General features: G+C 44.4%; 2 protein-coding genes across 4 annotated transcripts; one reads left to right on the plus strand and one right to left on the minus strand.

Annotated features, from left to right (window-relative positions):
* Window positions 1-275: 275 nt before the first annotated feature.
* LOC311215820 (protein CUSTOS) lies at window positions 276-23793 on the plus strand (the record flags this gene model as incomplete). 2 transcript variants are annotated; one of them, XR_014618919.1, is made up of 8 exons in its annotated part: window positions 276-411; window positions 623-668; window positions 1434-1532; window positions 2210-2283; window positions 2609-2699; window positions 3039-3410; window positions 22788-22913; window positions 23655-23793. XR_014618919.1 is itself a non-coding variant. In XM_084297180.1 (6 exons), 6 exons carry the CDS (start codon window positions 276-278, stop codon window positions 3385-3387), a joined length of 795 nt encoding a protein of 264 aa, XP_084153306.1. In that variant the 3' UTR covers window positions 3388-4158. The 2 variants fall into 2 exon arrangements, 1 of the variants encoding a protein (XP_084153306.1); XM_084297180.1 differs by lacking the exons at window positions 22788-22913; window positions 23655-23793 and having other exon boundaries at window positions 3039-4158.
* Window positions 6224-21158, minus strand: HNF1A (HNF1 homeobox A; the record flags this gene model as incomplete). 2 transcript variants are annotated; one of them, XM_084297370.1, is made up of 10 exons in its annotated part: window positions 20758-21158; window positions 13604-13803; window positions 12694-12880; window positions 12136-12374; window positions 11228-11385; window positions 9265-9466; window positions 7759-7950; window positions 7401-7522; window positions 6956-7097; window positions 6224-6351 (listed from the first exon to the last, which is right to left on the minus strand). In XM_084297370.1, exons 1-10 carry the CDS (start codon window positions 21090-21092, stop codon window positions 6224-6226), a joined length of 1905 nt encoding a protein of 634 aa, XP_084153496.1. In that variant the 5' UTR covers window positions 21093-21158. The 2 variants fall into 2 exon arrangements, with proteins under 2 accessions (XP_084153496.1, XP_084153495.1); XM_084297369.1 differs by having other exon boundaries at window positions 11228-11448.
* Window positions 23794-25453: the final 1660 nt, after the last annotated feature.

Genomic DNA, 25453 nt, shown 5'->3' on the forward strand with positions numbered 1-25453 from the left:
AGTCCATCGCAACCTTCCCTTTGGGTGCCCTGGTTCAGTCGCTCTGAAGCCGTGAAGTTACAGCCTCAGAGCTTTGTTTCCCGGGGGAGCGGGGGAAGGGCTTTGGAGAGGTGCGGTGCCTGCCGCCGCCATCTTGTCGGGCAGCGCCCTGCAGGACTACAGCCCCCAGCATGCCCCGCGGCCGGCAGGTGCGGCGCGGCAGGCCTACAGCCCCCAGGACTACAGCCCCCAGGACTACAGCCCCCAGCGTGCCCGGCGGCCGGAGCCGCGTCAACATGGCGGCGCCCAGGGGTGGCTCGGGCCCGGACTCGGACTCGGACTCGGAGAGCGGCGGCGAGGCGGCGGAGCGGTTCCGGGAGGCGGCCTGGGACTGCGCCAAGCAGGCGGCCGTGGGAGCGGAGCCGCGGGGCGGTGAGGGCTGGCAGAGGCCGGGCTACGCTCACCCGGCGCGGCGGCGGCGCCCAGGGTGGCGGCGAGCTTAAGGGTCTGCCCCAGCCCGGGCGGTGGGAGGCTTCCCTCTGCCCTCCCGAGGGGTTTCTCCAGCCCCTGTGTCTGGAGGAGGGATAAGGAGGTCCTGGCCGCGGGTTTCTTTCTCACATAGCTTTACTTCTTTCTTTGCCAGGTGGCTTTAAAAAAGATCGGTTACAGTCTGCGCAGCAGAGCCTAAGGTATTTGTGCTTCTTGTTTCAGAGCTGTGTTTCTGTGGAGAAAAGCCTGAACTATGTTGTGTTTGTGCTACTTACAGTTAATACCTTGTGGCGCTTCCATTCGCGGAGCCATTTGGAAACAAATGACTGCTGATGGTTAAAGCATTAGTTCAAGTTGTCAGAAATGTCCTATTAAGGAATTAATATTTACTTGTAACAATTTAATAAAGTTTAAAATAGAGAGTTATATGTAGAAAGACATATTTAAAATATTGCAATTGCAAAGCCAATCATGTGTAAGCTGGGAAAGCAGCACCTAAGTTAGGAGCCTTGCAATGGAGGTGATGTTGGGCTATCTACGTTTGCAGCATTTCTGTAGGCTCAGTTTTGAAAGTTGTCAGCCAGGCAACTTCATAAAATCCTTTCTCATGGGACAAGATTTACATGAATTGTATCAATGTACACAGGAAGCACATAGCAGAGAAGGGATGTCCTGACATCACTTGTTTGCTTTGGTAGGCTATTTATAGGCTATTCTTTAGGCCATTTCAACTACAAAATCATTGGATTACTAACTGTCAGAGCTAAATAACATGAAGTTCACTCTTGGGAGCTGAACTGTCACTGTTGAGCTATTTTCCACCTTTCTTAGTAGTCTTGTCTAGCAACAAAGTATAAATTAGTTCCTACAGAGTGGGAAACTTTACAGTCCCTTATCTCCTGTTTGGGTGAGAGCACCGGATGTTATTGCCCTTGGAAGAGATAACCTGTTTCTATTTTAAACAGGCGTGAGGTGAATGGTCATGATGAAGATGGAAATGAGCTACAGACCACACCGGAGTTCAGAGCACATGTTGCAAAGAAACTGGGGGCAATGCTAGACAGGTATTGGCATGTGATAGTAAAAAAGCTTGTTCTATGGGTAAAGTACAAAGATGCTTTTGTTTGCTAAAAGTAAAAAATTCCAGATCAGAGTGTAACCTGGATACGCAGGGGAAGCTGTTTCTCTTCTCATTTCTTTCAATCCTGTATTTAATGCAAACTTCCAGTATTCTAATCTGGCCCATCTCTTGTGTTCCCCTGTTAAAGACTTACCTCTGCAGCACCACCAGTCTCCATTTGCTTCTGCAGTAAATGTATGGTGGGAGGAAAAAGCACAGTTTGTCTGCCTTAGCGCTTTGGTCATTTAAAGGTCAGCACAAGAATCTTCCCTTTGTTTTTGTGGCTTAAAGCCATACTCTGTTCAGGGTTGTGCTGGCAGCGTGCGTCTGACTGGGCTGCTGCTGTCTCTATTATGTGTGTAACTATTGCCCTGAGAACTAGAATTCCTGGAGTTTAATGTAGCCTTTCAGAAATGTTAAGTCATTCTTGTGGCATGTGTTGCTAAGGAGAGAAGGCATAGTCTGCTTTGAAAGCAGAGAATTGAAATACTGAGAAAAAAGTAAGGAAAAAAATATCTTCCTCTGAGCTTGTTTCCTAGAAACACCCACCCAACTTTAGCTCATTTTTTGTACAAAACTGAGATCTAAGTGTCTAAGATCTGACTGGGGTTTTCTGTTTAGTTTCATCACTGTCTTGAAGGATTCATCAGGACCTTCACAGACTCATGTGCAACAGCCTGATGGTGGAGATGATGGTGAGTTCTAGTCACAGACCTCATGGGTGTTTTGTGATCTGATTAGTTAAATGGTGACGAGTGGGATGGATCCTATCCAATGCCAGCTGCCTAAAGAGCACTTGCAACAGCAGATTTTGTTAGCACCATGGGAGGCTGTTACTTTGATGTTCTGATTGTTGTGCCCTAAGTCCTCACAGACTGTTAGTCCCAAATAATTTCTGTTAAGCCCTGTAGCTATCCATTAACAGCAGTGAGGTTTCCTAGTGAGATTACTGCTGGTTGCTCTCACTTTTTTTTTTTTTTTTAATCTTGGCTAAAATTCCTTTCTAAATGCGTATTTTAGGTTTTCGCCTCTTCTCCTCCTCTGTCCCGGGAGACTGTGAGAAATCAGAGTGTAGCCGAGCCTCAAGGAGGAGACAGCCATCTAGCTCCAGGTGAGGTGCTGTCAGCTGCTTCACTCCTAAACGCTGTTCTAATCCACATTTCAGAAGCATCTTGGACTCCCCCATGGGAACAAGAAGCTGAAGAGCCTGAGCAATGTTTTCTATGACTCTGAGTATAGCGGACTTCTTTTGTTACTTTTTTAATACTGGGGAACTAGAAACTTTTGTGGGAGGTACAAACTATTTAAACGCTAACTGTGGGTACTGGAGTCCTGGAGCCCCTGGATGTCTACCAGGTGCTCTGGTCTTAGATCACTCTGCTCTCTGTGCATTGGATTGATTTGAAGCAAGCATATAACATAACTTCCTTCCCTTTTATTGCCTTTCTAGTGACCTGGACAGTGATCAAGAGTGGCAAAGGTACCAGGAGGCTGCTGTGTCAGCTGCAGACATTTTGAAGCAAAGCGCTTTTCCTGTGCTGTCCCAGGATTCCAGCCAGAATCCAAGTCAGGGTTATGTAGAGCACAGCCAGAAGAAAAAGAAGAAAAAGAAAATTAAGGGGGAGAACAAGACTGAAAAGAAATTAATAGACTCAGTGGAGTGTGACCAGGTCAGCAAAGATTTGCCACAGTTGTCTGCAAATGGGCTGCATAAGAGACAACACAGCAATCATACAGAGAACGCAGCATTGCCAGGATCTGTGAAGAAGAAGAAAAAGAAGAAGAAAAAAAGTGAATGAAGGTTTTGCTCTGCAAATGACAGGTGATTGTGATGAAGAATGCAGAAAATAAAAACTAAGAGTTGCTAATGGCGGAGCTTTGTTCAAAAAGCTCAGTGCCTTGAGAATCTAAGTGACTTCCTATGTTTTTGGCATCCCTCATGGAAGGGAATATTGTCCTAGTGCAGTGTTTATCTGTGCTGCTGCTTATGCAGACCCAACACAAAGGGATTAAGTACTGCACATGGACTAGTGTGGCAGAAGGATGTAACCATAGCTGTGTTCTTCCTGATCTGTTCTTTCATGTCCTGAAGCCAAGTCTCATGTCATGGAGACAGTGTATGATGAACTGAATTTGGTTTACATGGCAACAGGTGATCAGCTCCTCTTTGCTTGCTCCTAGATGCCTACTAAGAATAGCTCTGGCCTGTGGCAGACTCATGTATCAAAAGCACCCTGGCAGATGTCAGCCCCCCCCCTTTTTTTTCCCCCTTGTGATCGTCATAATGATCTGCTGTTGAAACCTGCCATGTTACTAATCCCTCTGTAGTCTGCACCTCTTCAGGGTGATTTCAGCTGTAAACAAAGGGTGTGCAGTGAGTTTATTTTGGGATTGTTACAAATAGGTAGTTCTGTTCAAATGGTGTCCTTTGAAATGTGTTTTCTACGGCATTTTTTATTAAATTCTACTACACCGTTAGTCTTATTTAATTTGGCAGCTTTTTGTTTTGTTGCATTCAGAAGTCTCCTTCAGCAAGGCGAAATACAGCTGAAGATGGCTTTTCAGTTGGTTGGTGGTCAATGCTATGAAATTGCTACGGGAAGAACTTAAATCTTAGTCACCGTGTTTCGGACTTCATTTTGGTTGACTGTGGCTTTTGTCTCTGAACTACAGTGGGCTTTAGTAGTTTTCAGTGTGGTTCTTAATCTGTTGGTATTTCAGCTCCAGTATTTCAGGAAGCAGCCTGTTATTTGGATAAATATTCCATTTCTGGTTTAAGACTGTTGGGTTTCAGTAACTAACTCATTGGTCTTATTCAGGGGACCTAAAAGCCAGACCAGAGAAGTCAAAATAGTGAACTCTTGTTCTTTGAGCATGGGAAAACCGAAGATGCTTGCTTTGCTACTGTAAAATCCTTGCTGTATTTCACTCAAGAACACACAGTTGGCATCCAAAAAATGGAGAGACTGAGTAGAAGATTGGCTCGTAAACAAAACAAATGTGACAAAAAAAATATAGCCAGTTAAAATTTCAGCATACTGAAGCTAGCACCTGGGGTTTCAAATATATAGTGGTTGAAATATTATTTTTTGCCTTGTTTTATGATGACTTTTTTTCTGACTCAATGTACTTGCAAGTAATGCACATAGGAAACCAGGAAGCCATTCTAGGGTAAAGTTCCTCAGGGAATGTAATTACTGCCACTAATTTCTGATGCTTGACAGTATCAAGAGGAAGCTCTTGACAAAAGAAACTCTAATGGACATCTGCAATATTGAAATTTCCAGATAAGATATCTGAAGAGTTCACTGCTGGGCATTTTTTTTTTTTTTTAAATTCTTCCTTATATCTTAATGTTATTAGTCTTGGGCATATTTTATTGTCAAGGAGTTCTGTCCCTTTCACAGCAGAATGAATAGCTCTGTTCCTGTCACAGTGGCAGAAGCACGTTGATTGGGGCTTTTCTTGTGTCTGGCTAATGACGTATCAGTGATGTAAAGATTCAGAGCAAATAGAGAAGATGTAATTCCTCCTCTAATTATTTCTATAAGCAGATCTTCAGGGCTAAAAGCCTTCACTTAGTGCAAGCAAGACTCTTAGACCCCAGGGAAATTATTTACCTATCAAGAACTGTAGAATCTAGTCTACAAGGAAGCTAAGAACGAACAATTTTGTAAAATCAATCCAAGTTGACATCATTACAGAGAACAACTGAAAGAACTGCTGCTTGTGGAGCATGGGAACCCCCCCAGATGCTGTGCATTGTCAGGGACCGGTAGAGAACGACACCCCCATGGTTCAGCAAGACAGAGTTCATGTGGTTAATGCAGAGAGCTGGAATCTCCTTGCTGCTGTTAAACTTTAATTTCTGCATTTAAAACAAAGCAGAGCTATACCAAAAAAAATAATAATAACCAAGCCATTTCCACTGGGATAGCATGATTTTAGAACAGGTCATTTTGAGCTGGGACTGCCTGGGATTTGTAGTTAACTAAAGGATTTGTGGCTTGTAGTCACAGGTTGTGACCCCAGCTTGTACCGACAGGCTTTTGCCAAGCCATTCCTGATTCAGTTTCTGGGTGATTTTCATTGCAAAGTTGAAAGCCAGGTTCTCACTCTTGCCTCCAAGATTAAACAATTTCTTGTAATTCCCATTTGGGATTCCTTACAGCACAGGAGGTCAGTGTTTTACAGGCGGTGTTCCTCTGTTGGCAGCTCAGTTATGCTCTTTTCTGTGTGGCTTGGTTTGGTGTTGGCAGGCTTGTGCAGGCCCAGCCTCGTGAAGGCTGAGCAGGATGCAAGTCCCATCCACGCCCTGGTGTTTTTGCAGTATCCCAGTCAGATCCCTATCTTAACAGGGCTCCGGCAGCCACGAGATGTCTGGCTGTTCTAGGCTGGCTTGTGGGGTTGGGTTTGGGGGGGGAGCAGTGGGTTCTAGCAGTGCCAGCATCATTGTTCCACAGCTTCTGCTCTGAGCCTGCGCCGCCTTCTCCCCTGGAGGCAGCTGAATGAGGGGTTTGTGAGGCGCGGCCGCAGCCTGGTCTTCCCGCGAAAGGCAGTGGTGGCAGATGGCAAACGCAGCTGGAGTCGCACCTTGCGTGTTGGTCGTGGCAGTCCCCGTGAGCTGGTTGCTGGTTACTGAGTGGAGGAGGCCATCTGCGTGGAGATGAAGGTCTCGATGACGTTGTGAGAGGATGGCAGCAGCTGACTGTGGCTGTTGGTGGAGTCGGAGCTCTGGTACAGCACCAGGCTGCTGGAGGACACTGTTAAAAGCACAGGCATCAGTTAAGTACAAATTATTGTTGCAGTCTCTTTCTCAGTTGTGTTGGAAATACGGGCACACATAAAACTTTCTGGCATAGTGGCATAATTACTTTTTCTACTTAGTGTGCCGTTACATACCTAGCTCAAGTCCTGAGCTAGCTTGAAAGTGTTATGGGAGGCAGCTCTCAGGGAGTTTGGACTGGAGGATTCGACCTGGTTTTTAATGTCCTAGCTAATGTCTTCTCTTGGAGCAGAAAACAACTGGAGTCCCTCAACGAGAAACTTGAGCTCTCCAGCCCTGAAAACCACCTGCACGACTGGCTGTGCATGGACATTGTTTTTGTCAGTCTTTATAAGGTTATTTTCCTCTCTCAGTTCTGACGAAGGGTCCCATTTCCACAGCCTGGTTTTACACAGCTTGCACAGACCGTGCGCAAAACCATTTCTTCGTGCCACCTTTTCAGCAACCCCCATCCCTCCCCAAGACCCTGGGAGAGCCCTCTTAGAGAATGCTGAGCCCCAGGTGCCATTTTTGGACTGGGTTTTACGGCATTGGTAAGAGAAATTAGGCAATGTGGGCTTTAAGGTAGTAGTAGCTCTTACCAGCAGGGCTTGAGGTGAGGCGAGGGCCGGGCTGCAGGTGCTGGATGGTTGTGTCTTGGTTCTGCAAATGTATCGTCGGAGCCTGCGATACCGGCGTGTGCATCCCAGACTCTGTGTGGGTTTCTGAGTCAGGTGTGAATGCCTAGAGGAAAAAAAGTTAGTGGTGCCTGGCTTCTGCATCCCTGCTAACAGGCACTAGAGAAGAGTATTAGAAGGAGCGAGCAGGTGCTGTTTCCAAGGAGATTAAATTCTCCTTGATGATGCAGTGACCAGTTTGTTTTAATGCCTCCAGTACTGCAGCTGCTGCCAGCGAGGCAAGGAGATGAGAAAGGTGGTTCTGCTGGGACGGTGCAGACCACACACCCAGAAACTCTGACAAGCAAGGGGCTCCCAGCAGGTGCATTTGTGAGGTGGGAGAACAAACAGATGTGCTAGAGGCTGTTACCTGTTTAGTTGGTGTCAGGTTAGTCAGGGCGCTGAGGTTGGCGGTGTCTGTTATCACCATGGTCTGTGGTAAGAGGCCTGTGTGTGTGTACTGGGCCACCTCGGACTTGGGGCCGTAGAGAGCTGTGCACGAAAGAAAACAAGACCATGTGGGTGCTGGAGCTGTGCATGCCATTAGCTTGGCTGAGCTTTTCCTTCATGCTGCCTGTGTGTGAGCCAGTGGGAGCAGAGGGGCAGGGAGGTGAGTGCAAGAGGAAAAACAATTCAATAATGACAGCACTTACGTCTCAGAACCAGCAAATGCTCCGGAGCAGAGCCTTTTGTTTGTTTTGCTTGAGCAAACGAGTTCATGCTCTTACCGTGAGGGTTCTGTATCTGGGCCATGGTAGCCATGAAGGGGCTCTGGTTTATGTGGCTCTGGACCTGCTGCATGAGGGGCTGCTGGTAGGACGGGTGCAGCTGCTGGGAGAACTGGACGGGCTGCAGGGTGGTGAGGCTGCTCCCCATGCTGTTTATCACGGGAACGCTCTGGGGCTGGGTTGAAGCCAGGCCTGAAAAACAAGGAGTGATGTCAGTGGTGTCTCACACCACGGGAGGAGTGGCTGCTCTGCAGCAGGGCCTCTGAAGTCGTGGTCATGGCAGGTCTGTTGCAGCAGGGCGAGTTCGGATCCTGCTTTTCAGGAAATCGGTTGGTTAGCCATGATCATGAGTAGACTTCATGCCTGTGAAAATGAAGCGAGGCTGTGCAAAACATGTAATGCACACAGGTACCATGAAAACCCCCTCTGACTTCCCATGTTTGCTCCTGGGGTGCATCCCTTTGTAGATCACTTGCCAGTTTAGTGATAGCCCCGTGTAAAGCTCCGCTGGAGAATCCTCACTCAGAAAGGAGCTCAGAGCTACATCTCGGTGTCCAGCTCGATCCTTTATTCTTTTTTGTTATGAAGTTGTTGGCAACAGAGATCACTGTGCTGTAGCTGCCCAGCCACATGAAATGAAAATTAAACTCCTTTTGTTTGGGCTGCCAAATTTTGGAACTTGGACCAGTGAGAAAGTGGTAGAAGGTTTCACACATCAGTACTCACTTCTGTCTGGACCCTATTCATGGAAGTCACCAAGTCTCTAGCACTGAGACAGTGGTAATGCTCTGGCAATCTTTTTTTCTCCTCTTTTTTTTTTTTTCTTGCACAGAATTAGAAACAATGTTATAATCCTGGACATAAATGAGGAAATGGAAATTAGCTCCCAGTTGTCACCATGGAACAAATAGGACTGCTTTCTTCCCAGGAAGAAGATAGAAGAAGAGAGTATACATTTTTATTTTTCTTTATCTAATTAAATGCATTTTGGCAGTAGCCTAGTCCTGGAATGAGAAGTAATCTCTTAAGTCCAGAAAAGCTGTCAAAGTAAAAAAAATGTTTTTACTGCTGTAGGTTCCAAAGGCATATGCTGCTTTTTACAAGAAACAAAACAGGATGTTTTGTCTTTCAGGCAGGCACTAGGAACATGTTTCCATTTCCATGGGTTTAAGGAGGCATGACGTTTATCTTTGGGAAGATGCACAGGAGCAGGACAAAACATTGGCTTGGGAATAGATTGCAAAAGTCCCGTGCTCTCAAGGCTTGGGTTTCTGTGTAACCTAATTCTAATATGAATAAGGAACATCTGTCCCCTAATTACATGGGTACCTGTAAGTAGTGCAGTTGAAGATCGTTAGTGTTTGTGGCAATTTCCCCAGGTACCTATCACTGCCAAATTAGTGCTTTTGTCCCTGAAAGCAGGGAGGTGATGCTGACAATTACAGGCAGCTCCCTATCCCGATAAGCAGTCATTCCAGAGAACAAACAGCCGGGGACACAACTCACCTATCACGAGGGTGGAGGCACCCGTGTTGGTGAACGCTGGTGTTAGGGATGAGGTCTCGCCAGCTCCGATCGCCATAACACTGGGCAGCGAGGCCATGATCAGGTTCTGAGTTTGCTGGCTCAGTGCGTGTGGATTTTGCTCCAGGCTGTGCAAGGCGGTCAGGGTGCTGACAGGGGGGAGAGTTCCTCCAGAAGCCGAGATCTGTGTGGAAGGAGAACTGTGAAAAAGCCACCTGCAGCGGGCTGAGTTGGCGAGTCTCAGGGCTGTGATAAACTTCTGCCTGCCCTAGGCCCCTTGCTAACCAGGAGTTCACACTTGCTTGTCTGCAGTTTTCCTGGTTTCTCATGCTCATCAATTAACTACCACAGGTCAGCTGATGAATTAATAAGAATAAATCCTTGCTCTGTTTTATTTTTTTCATACTTAAAGGGCTCAGAAGGGCTGTACACACATGAATGAGGTCAGTCCAACTGCATTCTGTAGGGAAGGCTTATCCTATGCTTTACAGCTGAGGGAAGAAGATGATGCCCAGAGAAGTTAAGGGGCTCAGGTAATTTTACGTGATAATTCTATCTGTGAAGCTCAGTACAGAATCCAGGAGTTATCTTTTTGTTCACCCTTTCCTCTGAGAAATGTCTGTACTTTCTCCCAGTGCATGTCTTTTTGTGGCCAGTGAGTTTTCAGACTGAGACCTTAAAGGGATTGCTGAAAAAATTCTTTATATCTCTTTCCTTGTATTTTCTTCAGGCCACGTTAACTGACAGTTCCCTGTTCTTAGAGATAAAGCATATCTGTTGGGTAGAAATTATTCTATGCTTAGATGTCTTTCTGATTTAGTTTGTGACCTTGAGTCACCAAAAAAATTAGTAACTGTTTTCCCAGCCCCTGAAATGAACCACATCACCTTTGTTCATGCTCTAACAGGGTTTTGAATTTTCAAGGCCCTTTAGAGATCTGTAGTTGAAGTACAGTGGAATGGCAAAATATCATTCTAATAATTCAGCTGATAAAGAAAATTGACATTTATACTACTTTTTTTTTTCTCCCCTCAGAAAAAATCTATAAGGACACTTTAGGAAGAGCAAGCACTAACAGGTTAAACAGTGGGACAAATCATTTTGGTAGCAGTTCTGGAAGACAGCTTTAGAAGATGTTCAGCACTTCATGAAAGCCTTTATTTTTTTCTTCAGGGAGAGACCAGAAAACCAGCCAAGTGAGTGAGTGACTGCAGAGATTTAAATCATACTCATTTATAGTGAACTTAGCTTTGCCTCAGGCCAGTATGTGCAACTTCTGCCAACTGATTCCCTATAAGCCAGGGAACATGTGCAAACTGAAGGTGGCCAGTCATGTAGCCTTAATGTTTCATTGTTAATTATGTGGAAGGAGGTATAGTTTAAAACAAAACCAAAAAAATCTCAGAAGGAAATTTGAGAAGGTAAATTGCTGCAGTCAGATAACAGGTAAGTGTCTCAAGGGTGTGTGTTGCAAACAGGCTATTGGGCTTAATTTTTACAGGCAAGTAATGGATCAGAGACCAGTTAATCTCATCTGATCAACTATCCTGAGATGTGTAGAGGTCAAATGACAGATGGAGATGATGAGAGACTGTCAGTGGGGAAAGGAGAAGAGAAAAGAGTCTCCTGGGAGGAGGGAAGTCATGTCATACCTTGAGCTCTGTGTTTTTATTTTTTATTTTTTTGCCAGGACAGACTTTTTTTTATTTTATTATTTATTAATCTTAAGGAAATGGCCATGGTTCTTGCTTTCATGTCTGAATGCTCACCCTTCCCATCAGTCACAGGTATCCCAAGCATGATCATATTACACAGCCAGTGCAAAGTGGCTCTGACACTTATCTGTAAGAAGGTGGCTTTAAGAGTATTTGAGGAAATACTGAGTAACCACAGGCAGAGGACCTGACATGGTCTAGGCAGCGGTACGTCAGTGTATGTCACTTACCAGCTTAGTGTCTGTGCTCAGTAGGTTCTGGCTGGGCTCCAGCCCAGGGGGAGAAACCTGATGCAGGATGGTTTGGGTGGTCACCATCGAGTTGTTCCCGTGGTGGTTGCTGCTGGAGGACTCAGCCTCGCTGGCTGGCTGCTGGTTGTACCTCACTCCTGCACCACAACGGGGGGGAAACCGGTCATCAGAAGTGAGAAACGGAGCAACTTTGGCAAGTGCTAAATTCAGCTTCCTTTGTGGGCACTTCAGTGTTTAGAGTTACATTTTTACCAGTTTGCCCTGGCTCTCCGCTGTAACTTGGCCTAGCTCCTTCCTCTGATCCTGACTTTAAGGCATGGCTGTGTGCTTGCTTGCTTGCCCTGCAGGGAGCAAGCAGGGTGCACTGGAAACCACCTCCTGGCATGTGGGTGTAGAGATGATCTTGCTGAGACTCCTCTCTTCCCAGGGTGAGAGTGGTTTACTGCCTCTGGCCTATGAAGCTGAAGAAGCTCTGTTGTTCTAGGGTGTAGAATGACCTTTCCTGATGCCTGAAAACTTAAATCACAGTGTGTAATGGTGCTGATATGTATTGGAGAGAGCAATAGGCATGCACCAGAGTGAAAAGATACAGAATTAACCTGTGGTGGCAGCCCAGCAAATAAATTCTTGAAAGGGGATTACTGTCTGCCAGCCGGGAGGGAGTGCAGAATGTCAAAGAGTAAGTGAGGAGATCTGGCTGAAAGTTTTGTTACTGAATTTAATGTCACCCTGGCTTTTCTAGCCACTTGGAGACATGATCTCTATGCTCTTTCCTTATAGCACGCTTTTTTATCTGTGAATTCACTTCCTAAAGAGCGATGGTTTCAGTGACCACATTCGGACAGGTTTGAGTGTCTCTTTCAAATCTCCCTTTGCTTGTTTCTTACCATGAACTTTGCTGGGTGAGAGAGCAGATGGTGGCTGGAGGGAGGATGAGTTGTGAGGAGTTAGGGGGGGAGCAGGCGTGGGCTGTGGCCCGCTGAAGGTGTCCATGGCCAGCTTGTGCCGGAAGGCCTCTTCCTTCCTGCGGTTGGCAAACCAGTTGTAAACTCGCACCTCGGTCACCAGGTTCGAGCCCAGGCCCTGGGCCTGGGATGGGGAAACTCCTCTCTGAATACACTCTGCTCTGTTAGGAGAAAGCACAAGAGGAGTCTTGCTGAGCTCGCCTTAGTCAAAGACACGGAGTTAAGTGCACAGCCCCAAAGTGGCTGTGGCCTTGCACACCATGTGGAAGGATCCTGCAAGGTGTAGCAAGACATGGGGTGTTACTGGATCCTGTGTGAACAGGAGATGTTCAGCAGTGGCATTTCATTCAAGTGTGGCTGGTGGCAGTGGTGAGATGCACTGCTGTGTCACTGCTGTGCCACCTCTCACAGGCTCTAGCATACCGGGAATGCAGAGAGAGCCTGCTCTGCCCTTCCTCAAAGCCAGACACCCAACTTTACCTGTTGCACTCCTCCACCAGTGCCTCCCTCTCTTCTTTGCTGGGGTTTTTCTGTCTCTCGTAGGCTTGGAACAGGATCTGTTGTGAGGCAGGGCCCCACTTAAAGCGGTTTCTTCGTCCCTTCTTGGTGGGCAGATCGTCTCCCATGGGTTCCTCTGTCAAGATACCCTGGCCAGCATGTGTGAATTCTGCAGGCACAAGAGGGCAAAGGAATTTGCTTTTGGGAAGCAAAAATGACAGGCTGCCTGTCCTTTTCTGCATGGATTATATCTTTGCTCACACCTTGGAGGAGTGAAAGCCGATGCAGGAGACTTCAGAGTAAGTATGCCTGGAGTCCTGTTCTCCAGAACAATATGAAGGTCAAATGCCTCATTTTACTTGCAACCCATCAATACAAAAATAAGTGTGGCCAGTTCCAGGCAGACTCTTGGAATACAGAATTGCATGCTGCAGGGATGGGTTCCCAATGGGTGCCCATAAAGAGAGGGTTTAGAATGCACGAGGTGACAGTCAACAGTGCTTTGCTGTGGCAAGTACTGCTGCATGCTGCTTTTTGCAGCTAGGGGAACTGTTGCTTTAGCTGAAACTGCTAAAGCCTCGTTCTCAGGCAGAAATTTTGTCTCTGTTAGCCTACACTGTTTTAATCAGAGGATGGGTATCAAACTGTAATTGCAAATGGATAATGTTAGGTTGCTTCTCTTTAGCCAAATGAGGGTTGGGGTGTCAGATAAGTGCAGGCTGCTTCATGAGGGTTTTTTTTTCCATGTACAGTTTGAGTACTGGCATGGACTTCTCTAAGCTTCCTGCCAAAAGTGGCTTTTCTTTGATATAAACGGGGAGTAAGGATTAGCAAGAGACAGCACAGGCTTTTATGGAATTAGGGATAGGAGAACAATTGTTGCCATACTTACGCTGGGCCACCTCTCGCTGCTTGCGGACGTACCAGGTGTAGAGGGCTGCCCTTTTTTGGGTCTTCATGGGAGTGCCCTTGTTGAGGTGCTGCGAGAGGTGAGATTGGTTCAGACCAGTAGTGTCCACCACCTCGCGCTGAGGGATGTTGTGCTGCTGGAGGTAGGATTTCACCATCTTCGCTACCCGCCAGGGATCCTCTCTGGAAGGAGCAGAAAACATTCCTCAGGAGAACCATCTCTAAAGCCAGTGCTCAGCAGACCTGGATGCCAAGCATGTGCACTAGAGCTTCCTGAGGCACATCAGCCATCACCACTGCACGTAGTGCGGCAAGAGCGTTAACTGGCTGAATAAGGGAAAGGTATTCTGAAAGGTGTCCTGAACCTTGTTCAATTTTGGCTGTGCATTCAGGGTAAAAATTGCATGGTATCAGAAATAAGGTGGCAAAGAAATAGCAGTAGCTTCCCTTAAACTGATCTCTGCAGGCACTTTGATTTCCCTTTAGAAGAGGAGTCATCTGTGGTTATCAAATGAATTTCCCAATATGTAGCCATGTCTTTGCCATCTGTGCTCAGTTCTGTGCAAGGTTTTGCCCTGCTCTGTCTAGGCAGTTGTCATCTGTGAATGACAGACAGCACTGACCAGCAAATGAGCAAAGAATTCATCTTTCCGCTGGAAAGTAATGCAAAAGTATTTTTTTTTTTGCTGCTAGTGAGAAATAAATGTTATAAGGAGGGAAGTGACATTGGATTTCAGCATTCAGCTAGATGTTTTATGGTTATAGATATTTTTTCCAGAGTTGACATCTCTTTTGCCATTCTCTTCCTTAAGGCATAGGTGCTGGGGTAAATGTACCTAATTTTTCCTGGACAGATTCATTCGGATACTATGCTGAACCTCGCTCATGCCCTGGAGGAGATCCCATACAGTGGTGTAGGAAATGAGAAGAGGCTTTCATCATAGTGTCACACAACAGCTCTGTATGCATATGCACACCAAGCCATCCAGGGTTACGGTTTTGCACATCAGCTGTGTTGTGCAATTCCACTGCTTTGCATCTAGACCCACTCAAACTTCTACATGCTTCACAGAAGAACAAGAAACCTATTAATTCCTCTTATTGCCACCTTCCTTTGGGATAACAGCTGAAGGAATAGACAGACCTACTTGAGACCTATTCACAAAACTTGACACTAATCTGATTTGGGATTTTATTATGACTGAATCTCTGACAGTGAAGGTCACCTGTTGGAATATCCATGTCAGTTCCTAAGGGAAATAGAGAAAACATGACTTTGTGACTTCTTTTTGTGTATCAATTTCACTAGCACTGAAAATTACAATAAAAACAGATGTGAAATCATGCAGGCTAGAACCAAAAAGTGCAGGAGCCTCTATGGAAAAGATTCTGGGTTAGTTTTTAACAGAGAGCATCCTGCTGTGTATCATCTGTGAAATCTCTGGTGGAAGTGGTTTGTGTGCTGTAGAAATGCAGTGGTGTGGCATCCAACACCAGCATCAAAGGAGTAACAGCGGGGGAAAAATGTACCTAGGATTATGGAGAAACTGTTGCAAGTGCACACAGGTCTGAGCAACAGGCAACAGCTGTACTATTCATGGCTTTGTTGACTCAGTAAGTTGCCAGAGGCTGCAAAATGATAAGGAGGACAAAGTCCACACCTGTTCTCTCAGTGCAAACACCCTTATCTCTGTTCCCCTCACAGTCTCTTTCCCAGTGGCTGGATAGTCCAAGGAACAAGCTCTGCTGCAGTTAAAGTATGACAGACGCAGTGTCAGTTATAGCTCTGAAGATTCTGTTTTCTTAAAATAGAACCGTTTGCTTCTCTCCTATGATGGTACAGTTGCTATAGAGGATTCTGTCTTCTAGCCTCTTCCCTTTACCGTCTTTGTCTTTCAGTAGCCTCAAGTTGGGCTGAACTCATGAAAGCTTTCCCTTTCTCAGTGTCTTTTTCTTCTCTTACCATCCAAACCAAGGATCAATCTCTTCCCTCTCTATTTGTGATAGTCTAGCCAGCATACGTACCCTGAATTTGTTGCGCAAGTTCCTGTACAAAGGAGAAAAGGCTCAGACTTGGAATCTCTGATCTCTTAGATTTGAGCCCTGGCTCAGATGGGGGGAGGAGGGACTGGTATTACTGATGGGAACCTCTGTTATATATTGATTTCCTTCCTGCACCCTGATCATGAGTCACTTCTATCTCCTCTGACAAGGAGTCTCCTTCTGCCTTCCTTACTTCTTTGAGGTAGAAATAAAGCAGGAAGAACCTGTGAGTCTCTTTTAACAGGACTTCAAAGCCTTGTGTATTTCCATTTTGTTTTGAGACAAAGCAGAAAGAGTTCTGTGAGGTAAAATAGTGCAGGGAAGTCTTAGCCCTGTATGATTTTGTAGGGCAGCTGTATGAAATCCAAGCTACTCTGTATGCTGTCAAAACACAGGCTGTAATATCAATGCAGCAATTTTTTTTTGGCCCTAGGCTACATCACAGAGCAAGTGGTGGCAGTTGGTCAGCTGGACCTCACATGAACCATTGCCCAAACACTGAGTTCCATGTCTTTATTGTTGTCTAAGACACCATAAAGTGAAACCTTCACTGGTGGTAAGACTCATTGACTGTCAGAGGGCAGGATTTCACTCTAAACCTAGTTTTCCTGGTTGTAGGTGCACTAAAATCTCAATTCCTGAGTTAGAACTGTAGTAACGGGTCTGCCTTTCTCAAACTCTTCTATCTGCAAGCCTCTTCTCTGTTTTTTATCTCTTATTTCTTCTCAGATGCAAGCTGCTTCCCCACTCTTCTCTTGTTCTCCCAGGTCTAATTTCTGCCTGCAGATTCTTGTCACATAGTTTTTACTTCCTTTTTTCCTAAGTCTTGCTGTCCTGCTGTCAGCTTCATCTCACCCTCTGAGCATAGCCCTTCTCCCTGACTCATCTCAGCCACAGGGGCCTGGGTCCTCTCTGCATTCCGGCTTCCCATTTTCTTAGTTCTGAGGTCACTTTTTAAGGGCGTTTTCACCTCCCTTTTGTTACCTGAACAATAAGTAACCCAGGTAGTTAGTTATAAACTCAAAGGGAACAAGAGGCTGGTTGATAATTTATAGCAACATCTCAAATTTAAATGGAAAGTAAATATCAAGTTGTTAGCATTAAAGAAAACCCATTCCAGAGAGCTGGAGATGTAACATTCAGGGGACCTTCTCCTTCCTTCACTATTACTGACTTTTCTTTCTTTTTCCTTTGTTCCTTTCTTTCCCCTCCTCTTCCTCGTTTTTTCCCTTCTCTCCTTTCCTTCTTTCCTATTCTCAGATTCTCAGGTAAGAGAATCCTTCATTTCCTCAAGGTAGGTTCTGAATTTCTGCTTTGGACCAGACCTCGCTTAAGCAGAGGTTCAGAGCGAGGAAGTTCTCTGGACCATCCTCTGGCCCTTTCTTCTGGAGCCTGCCAGACAACCCTCACTGATGTCAGTGCACAGACTGGAGCCGGGCTAGGCAGAGAGCAGGGAAGGTAAGACCATCCGGCAGGGTTCCTTTCTATTGAACTTGGCCTGGTTTGCCTCATCTTGGTTTATATGTGGAAATGAAAGGGGTGTGGCAGCTTCATCTCCAGATTCCCCAGCTAGAGCCATTCTAAGACGCACTGTCAATGGGGAAAAGATTGACCCTTTATCATCACATCTTTTTTTTTATTTTTTCCTTGTGGAAAACATGCTTTTATCCCTGCCTCCAGGGGAGATCTGTTGCTTATCTCCATTTCTGTCTGTCCTAATAGAATTTTACCCCTTGCCCTACAGGTGAATTGTTGCTATACGTCTCTATTTGCTGTACATGTATGATCTGTCCCTTCTCCCAAGGTAGCTTCTTTCTTGCCTTCTACTCTAGGTAATACCTGATAATTACTCCACACAGCTCCACCTTACTAGTGAGTTATTTATTCTTTATCATAGATGCAGTTCTTTGTGTAGAATAACAACATTCTTTCTAAATCACTCAAATTGCAAATTTACGGAAGATCAGTAAGATAGGGAGGAAATAGAATATTAATTCCTCACTAGAGAAGCCATTATATGCAATTCCTCTGTCAGCTGTTTTCTGCAGGGACAAAATGTAATAAATGCCCATAGGTTTACTCTGTTCGTGGATGTCTCTTGTCTACATCCTGTTTTGCTCATCTGTGCTTAGTGGTTCTGAAACTGTGGCTTCAACTTCAGTGGTCCTGTGAGGACATATTTGGTGTCTTGATGCTATCACTTTTCCTTTCCACCACCTGGTAAACCTAGCAATGGTTTCTTTCCTGATGCTACTTAATGAGCAATGCCTGCAGTTACCACAAAGACTTTCTTCTATCACTTGTAGCTGCCCACAAGTCAATCTTTCTGTTCAAATGTGGTTTACAGTGTTAGACCAGGAATTGTTAGGCCAAAGAAGCTTCTGTCTAAAGGCAGAAGTGCCTCCATCGAGTTTCTAGATTTGAAATCCTCATGTGGATGCTGAAATAGCTTTGCAAGCATTAAAATTCTAATGTGGATACCTGGGCTTGGAGATTAGTTCTTGCCTTCCTTCCTTTTATTTGTGGCTGGCAGTAATTTCCATTACAGACTGTTCTGCCTTGCCTGTAATTATTTACAATATTATTTTAAGGACATTACCTTTTCCATATGTTAATGGAAAGGTTTGTTCTTAAAACCAAAAATATGTTTATTAATAGGTAACAACTGCTTAGATATTATCAAACCCTGATACTGGTTCGGATACTTTGAATAGATCCCCAGACATACAATTGCTTTAAATGCATTTTTATATATATCTTTGATCAGAAATTTGAAACTTGACGATACAGATTTCCTACTATCTTCACTTTATCTTGAATAATTTTGATCTATTATATTCCTTCATAAGTGCGCTTCTAACTTACTGGCTGAAACTGGGGCTTTTGGTCCCCTTCATACTGTCTGGAGCAGCAGAAGTGAATTACTCTATCTTGTAGTACTGGGGAGTGACAGAATAAAGTTTTGGAGTTCAGAACAAAGCTTTGCAATTAAGACCCAGTATGAGGCTTAGAAGTTCCTGATTCTTGCCCAGTCCTCTGTCTGCTCTCCTAATGTTTAGGTAAGTCATAGAATCCCATTCTGTAAAAGGGGAATGCTGCTCAGTTGACTCTGCAGAGAGATGGGAGACTGATTGGAAAGCATTAATGTTACAGGTTTGCAGGAGAGGTAAGTGTTGTGCTGAGGCTGGTAATAAGCACAGGAAAGACCAGTAGCAAGATCCCAGAATGGCAGGGAGGGTCAGAAAACAGATTTCACACTGAATTGAAGGTGACAGGAAAGAATTCCTTCCATCTGCGAGTCTGTTCTCAGATCACAGGGGATGGCATGTTAGTACTGCTTCACCCATTCATCAGAGAGAACGGGACAAAGCCAGGTGCTCCTCTTCAGCTTCCATGGCTGCCTTTGTGGAAAGATACCTGATCAGAAGTTAATGATCAAAAAGCTTATCAGGGGCTTTTCATCTATAAATTTATAAGACAAAAGAGAAATAATAAAGCCATTGGATAATTAGTAACTAGCCAGGGCCCGCCCGGTGCCACTGGTCTCAAACTACCCCAAGACCTGTACGCAGACTCAGGGAGACGAGAAGGAGACAAGGATGGGGGGAAGGAAGGAGAGGGAAAATTAGCCAGGAAGGCATCAAAATGGGAGGATTAGCAGCAGAGACAAAAGCGAGGAGAGAAAAGGGAATAGTTAAAAAGAACAAGGGAGAAGAAAAGTAAGGGGAACAGAGGAGACTAAAAGATGTAACAGAGCTGGAAGGGGGGAAGACGAGGAGAAAGAGTTACTGGTCCAAAAAGAAGACTGGATTGCTGGGAATGCTCTCCCCACCCAGGTAAGAGCTGATCCAGTGAATTTACCTCTGATGGGTACTGCAGAGTCATCAGCTCCCAGTCTCCCAGGGAGCTTTCACCTCTTAAGTATTTACAGTGAAATCAAACTCTTGACATGGTGTTTTTCTAGCTCTGGCCTTTGTGGTGGGATTTTAAGTTTGCCTCTTGTTTTTACCTTTTATATTAATTTTGTTTGCTTATGAAGAGGAGTGACCAGAAAGCTTGAGAAATTCTCTAACTGGGTTTTAGTGAAGATTTTAAGTGCAGAACGTTGCTGCATCCTGTGTCTTCTGTCAGCTTGTGATTTCAAAATACCCACCCCTAAAACAGATGGGCAAGATTCTGCTTCTGTTGTGCTAGATAGCTTGGGATGGACCCGGTCCTTGCTTGGGCAAACCTCTTAGCTTGCTCTCAGGAATAGTATCCCGGGAAGAATCCCAAATAGGAATCTTGGTGAAAGTTTCTCTGAGTCTGTTACAAGGCTTATTGGCTCAGGGAACTCTGCCTGTTTATCCATTTCAAAAATGCCTGTATGCAAAGGCAAAATTGTGTGGCAGTAAAACCTGTAATTGTTGCTGTATGTGTTCTGTTGTAGTTGTGACAGGCAGCAGATGGTAGAAGTGTAGTTTGTTCTGCCTAGATTTTAACCTCTGCGTCTATTTGATTTGTGCTCTTTCTACAAGAAAAATCTCCAGTGAAGTGAGGAGAACTTTGCACTTGCAGGAATGACAAGAACAAGTTCTCTTGGTTTGTCTTAGACCAATAATCTGTAGCAAAAAATGGTAAAATTAAAAATATTTATCTCCTTAAAAATAGCAGGAAAGCATTACAACTTCAATTTACAAAAAATTCATAGGCTAATATGATACCAGTTAAGAGTGACCACGTATGTTTTCATTTTTCATCCCTCGATGACTGAAATTGTGAATCCTACAAAAATGTAAATCTTAAAAACTAGCATTTAGTCAGAGATATAAGTTATACAGGCCTCGGACTGTCCTCAAGCTAGATGATATGAGCATTTCAAATATGTAATCAGGGTCCAGGGCTCCCTTTATGCATTTTAAGTGAGATTAAAAGAGAAAGTTTGAGCATCTGTAAGGAACTGAGGGAGTGTTCTGGGAGAGCTGCTAGTCTGGGCATGGTTGAAGACTGTCTCTCCAGCTAGATCAATTGTGAATACCAGGAACATTGAGCGGAAGGGATAAGGAAAAGAGATTTAGAGGGAGAATACAAGAAAGCAGCAAAGAGGAGCCTTACTGTAATAGTCTTTCCACCACAGCCTTCTGGTGAGCAGCCTCCTCAGGGCTCAAGTTTTCCAGCTCCTTCATTATCGGAGGGGTAAATTCCTCCCCGTCATCAGAGGTTTCATCTTCCGATAACCTGGATTCCCCCATTCCATTGGGGAGATTGGGGATTTCGGGACAAGATTCCCCTTTCTCTGTCTGGAGGGCATTGATGGCGCGCTGACTTTCACTCTGGAGCATGTAGGGTTCCACTTCGCTCAGTGCCTTAATCAGGGTCTCCTTGGTTAGCCCCGACTCCAGCAGCGCTCCCAGCAGCTCCACTTGAAGATGACTCAGCTTCGAGACCATGGTCTTCAGGCTGGTGTCCCTTGGCTCTGAATTCCAGGTTATCCCGCTTCCAGCTTCCCTACACCATGTTCCTGAGGTAACGCGCCCGACTGTCAGCAGAGTGGGCACAGCACAGCCTCCCGCCTTTACGCCCCCCCAAAAAAAACAAAATACAAAATTGAGCCACTTCAGACCCCCCACGACTGTCCTGAGCCAGTGCTGATAAAGGGACCCTTGGCTATCTGTTTACATTGGAGCAATGTAAATTCTCCAAGGTTCATATTTATCTGTGTGCTTAGCAAGTTACTGAACTTTGGACTTCAGCACTGCAGCAGCAGTTCACAAAGTGCAGAGGGAGAGAAAGCAGGGGGAGGGGGAAAGGGAGGGAAGCAGAAGGGAGAAGGAGAGTAAAACGAAGGGGTAGAAGTTCTGCCAGCATGGAGAAGAAAAGTAAGCTATGGAAAAAGAAAAGGGGAGAACGAGAAAGGAAAAACATGACTTATTTTTGGCCCTATTGGATTTAGAGAAGGAAGGAGATGGAGTAGCTAAGTGGAAGAGGCACGTTGGGTTCTGCCTGGTTCAGGAGAAGGTGCTGCTGTTGGAAGATGGCAGAGCCTACTCAGAGCTCTGGCTGGGGTGAAGTTGAGCTACTTGCAGCCCTTAAGGAAGGCTTTGGGCTGAGAGAAAGCTGCTTGAGGCTGCAAGAAAGCTGCCTTGGCAGCCTCGTTAGCCCTCGTGCAACCCTCCAGTAGAGAAGAGCAATGGCTGGGTTTATATAAATGTTCCCAAGACTCACAGGACATTCTGGAGATCCAGCTGGCTTCTGTGGCAGAACATCAAGTGTTGAATGACTTTTTCACTTCTGCCTTTTTGTTTGCTGTGTATCTTGGTATACAAATCCCAATCCCACCATTATAACTTGCCATGTTTATTGCTTAACTGATGAGCAGGTGCAGCGTACCCACATAATTCAGAGGATTACAGGGCTTGCCCCATTGAGCTTGTGATTCAAGCACATGATAAGGAATAGCCCTGGGTGTTGGTATATGCTGAAAGTCCCTCTCCTATCTTCAGTTGCCCTACTTCTGAGAAGTGCCGGCTTTGGTTCCCATTTATTACTCTCTCTTGATACCAGCCCCTCTCTAATGTTCTACTCCCACCTGTTGGGTGACTTCTGAAAACGTGTTCTCTAGCTCAGCTGGAATTACTTAGTGCAGTTCTCGGGGAGTCGTTATGACAAAGGTCTTCTCTGCTCTGAAAATATATAAATGACTCTATCTGCTTCGTGTGGCTAAATTAGGAAATATCATGGTGTGGACTTGATTGTGCATGAGCATCTTGTGCAAGTGATTCCTTCTTACGTGATCAAGAGGATTTAAAACCGATGTTTTAACGGTGGTTTCCTAGGGGCAACTACTTGTCTCTTTACATGCTCCCATCAAACCCAAGCTAAGGGGAGCCCAGTTTCAAAACTCACTAGTTCCAAAACTCACTGGTGTCCTGAGACAATGCTGCAAGGTGAACTTGGCTACAATTTCCCTTTGTGGGCAGCATTAGCCATGCTCTCCGGGCTGCAGTGACAAAATGCTGAAGTCAGCAGCTGAAGGATAAAGCTCTTTTTCAGACTGGATCCCTTCTTCTGCATGGCAAACTGCAGTTGGACTGCTGGGTTGATCCTTTCAACCAGGACTTGTTAACTGTTAGCTTTTGTTTCAGATGGCATCTACGCCCAGGGTACCACCAGCTCCCCTTGCAGCAGTGACCTAAGACAAGTTCAGATGGCTGCAGAAGACTGAGGCAAAAAAGAAGTAACCATTTGGAATCCATGTAAAAATACTTAATGTAAGAAACTTTCTTGTGAATATTAATATATAAATACATCTTTGGTTTCTAAAGGTTTGTTTATTGTTATACTGCAAGAGCATTTAAGGAGCGGTGAGTTCTTTGGGATCGTCCTATCACTGTTTTGATACAATTTATATGCATTTTACTTGTGATTTCAATTGTGCTCATTTTTCTCTTCCAGTAGACATGCCAATGCTGGTCAGTAACAGTAATTGCAAATTGTAATTATAGTATCCAACTGTGATATATATTTTATTCACAATACATCCTTATAATTTAAGAACTTTGCAAATGGGGATAACAGATTGTGGGCCTCCTACCATATGTGACAGAAGATTCTGTCATACTAGGTTACTTCTGTTTTTCTGTGGCATGGTGATTTCTTTTACCTAAACTAAGATGGAAAATATCACTGTTGTTATTTAAAAGATTGTCCAATCTGTTTTCTGTAAGTCTGTCTCTTGCATGCTTGGGGAGGAATGAGAGGGCCAAACAACCTAAACTTGAGGCAAAAACGGCAGTCTTTGTCAAGGGAAACCGTGAAGAGAAGAAAACACAGCAACAAATTGTCTGTGTTGTGTGGTTTCGAGGATTCTTTATGCATCCAAAATCCCTTTCCCTGTTGCTTCTGCTTGCCCTGGGGACCTTCAGTTGCAGGGGGTTTTAAAATAGCCTGTTTTGAAACTGGTGAAATTTGAAGACTTTAGAAACAGAAATGAACATCTGTTTGTATGTTAGGACCTCATTGAATGCTGCAGCCGGCTGCCATGTGGAGAACTGTGAGCTGAAAATGGAAACCTTTCAAATACTGAGGAGGAGGTAAATACTCTATTGCTTTCACCTGAAGTGCTTTTTCCCTTGGTCTATTAGAGTTGCCCGCTTTAAACTGTAGTAGCCTAGACAATTAACAAAACAAGAAAGAAAGAAACTTTCTTTCAGCTTCTACAGCATCACCTCTATATCCACTGTAACCTGCCAGACCCTGCTAGTTAATGGTTCAGGACTCCATTAAGTATTTCAGGTTCTTCAGCGCAGGAAAACTAGTGACCTTTTTAGTGTTTCTTAAACATTACAAATTGCTAGCAATCAGACTGAACACTTGGGAAGTAGACAGGAGGCTGCTGCTGTGAATTACTCCTATTTTAGACATGGACAATAAAGATTGCAATATCGTTTTTTCTCAGATTATTATGAGTGCCACAATATACTGTTCTGAGGTAATAAGGACAGCAGAGGTCAAGGGTGGAGGCTGCAATGCGCGGCAATGCTTTAACCGACTAAATTATAGTTCTAGTAGGAGAGCAGGAGCTAAATAGTAGGGTGCCATAATCCATAATACTCTTGTAACTAAATTGTACCTCACAGATTTTGCCTTGAGAATGAGTATTTGAAAGAAAAGGAGATTGTTGCAATTAAGGAAATCAACATATACTAAGCATTGGTAATAAATGAAAATGGGTATGGCAAAACAATTTGCTGGGCCATTACTTGATTCTTAATTTACCCAGACTAACATGATCTTTGTAATTGTGATAGGGCAAGTTTTTGAAGTTTGAAAACACTGAATGATGCTGCTTATTCTTCTCATGTTTACAGTATCTGTTTTTGTTTTTCTGCAAAATTGCTTGGTTTTCCCTAGATGTAACTAATATGGTTGCTGAACTCCCTCAAATTCAGTGCTTCAGTGACAAGGCATAAGCAGCTTTACAACGCTAAACTGGCCAGATTAACAGCAGGCTCACAAAAAATGTTTTATTATCAAATCGGTTTGGATTCGGATTGCAAAAATAGATCAGTAAATAATCACAGGAAGTCTGATTTCTGTTTTATTTTAATGGCAAGTTTAATAAAGATTGTTTAAACACACTTGAATACTTTGCCTTGTTTTCTGTGCGCTTTAATACAACTTTGATGCATTTTTCTGCTGTTATTTTCTTCATTTCTCCTGAAGTAGCAGGCAGTCAGATAACACTGTATGACAGCCATTTCATAAAGCTGGGCTCTTGGCATTCTCCAACATCCTTCCTAGTTAGGCATTTGTTGCCATTTGAGGCAAGGATGTCCATGGTTCCTCCAGTTTTTATTGATGTCTAATAGTCTGTCTCAACTGTCCCAATGTAATCCTTTCTCCACTACATGTAATAAAGTGGATTATTTAACACTGATAACTAGTGCATGAAAGCATAAATAGGTAGAAAATAGGAAAGTTATTCTTATTTTAGATTTACTGGTCTGTATTCTACTTATTACACTTATTACCAAAGTAACAGATTGTAGAGTCTGGTGAACAGAATGGAAGGCAGATAAGACTCCTAACGCCTGAATTCTCAAATCAATATATCTATTACCTTTGTTTCCATTTATTGAATTATATCTATCATTAAGTGTACATCATGAACAATACAGTAATATGCTAGGATAAAGCCAGCCTCATGTGATTTCAAGGAGCACATTGGGAAAGAAAGAAAGAAATCCAAATATTTTTATGATATAAGTGCTAGTAAAGGGAGCCTGCAGAGTTCTATGAAAAGGGTGGT

The sequence above is a fragment of the Netta rufina genome, assembly GCF_964035555.1.
Source record: "Netta rufina genome assembly, chromosome: 17".
Lineage (NCBI taxonomy): Eukaryota > Metazoa > Chordata > Aves > Anseriformes > Anatidae > Netta > Netta rufina.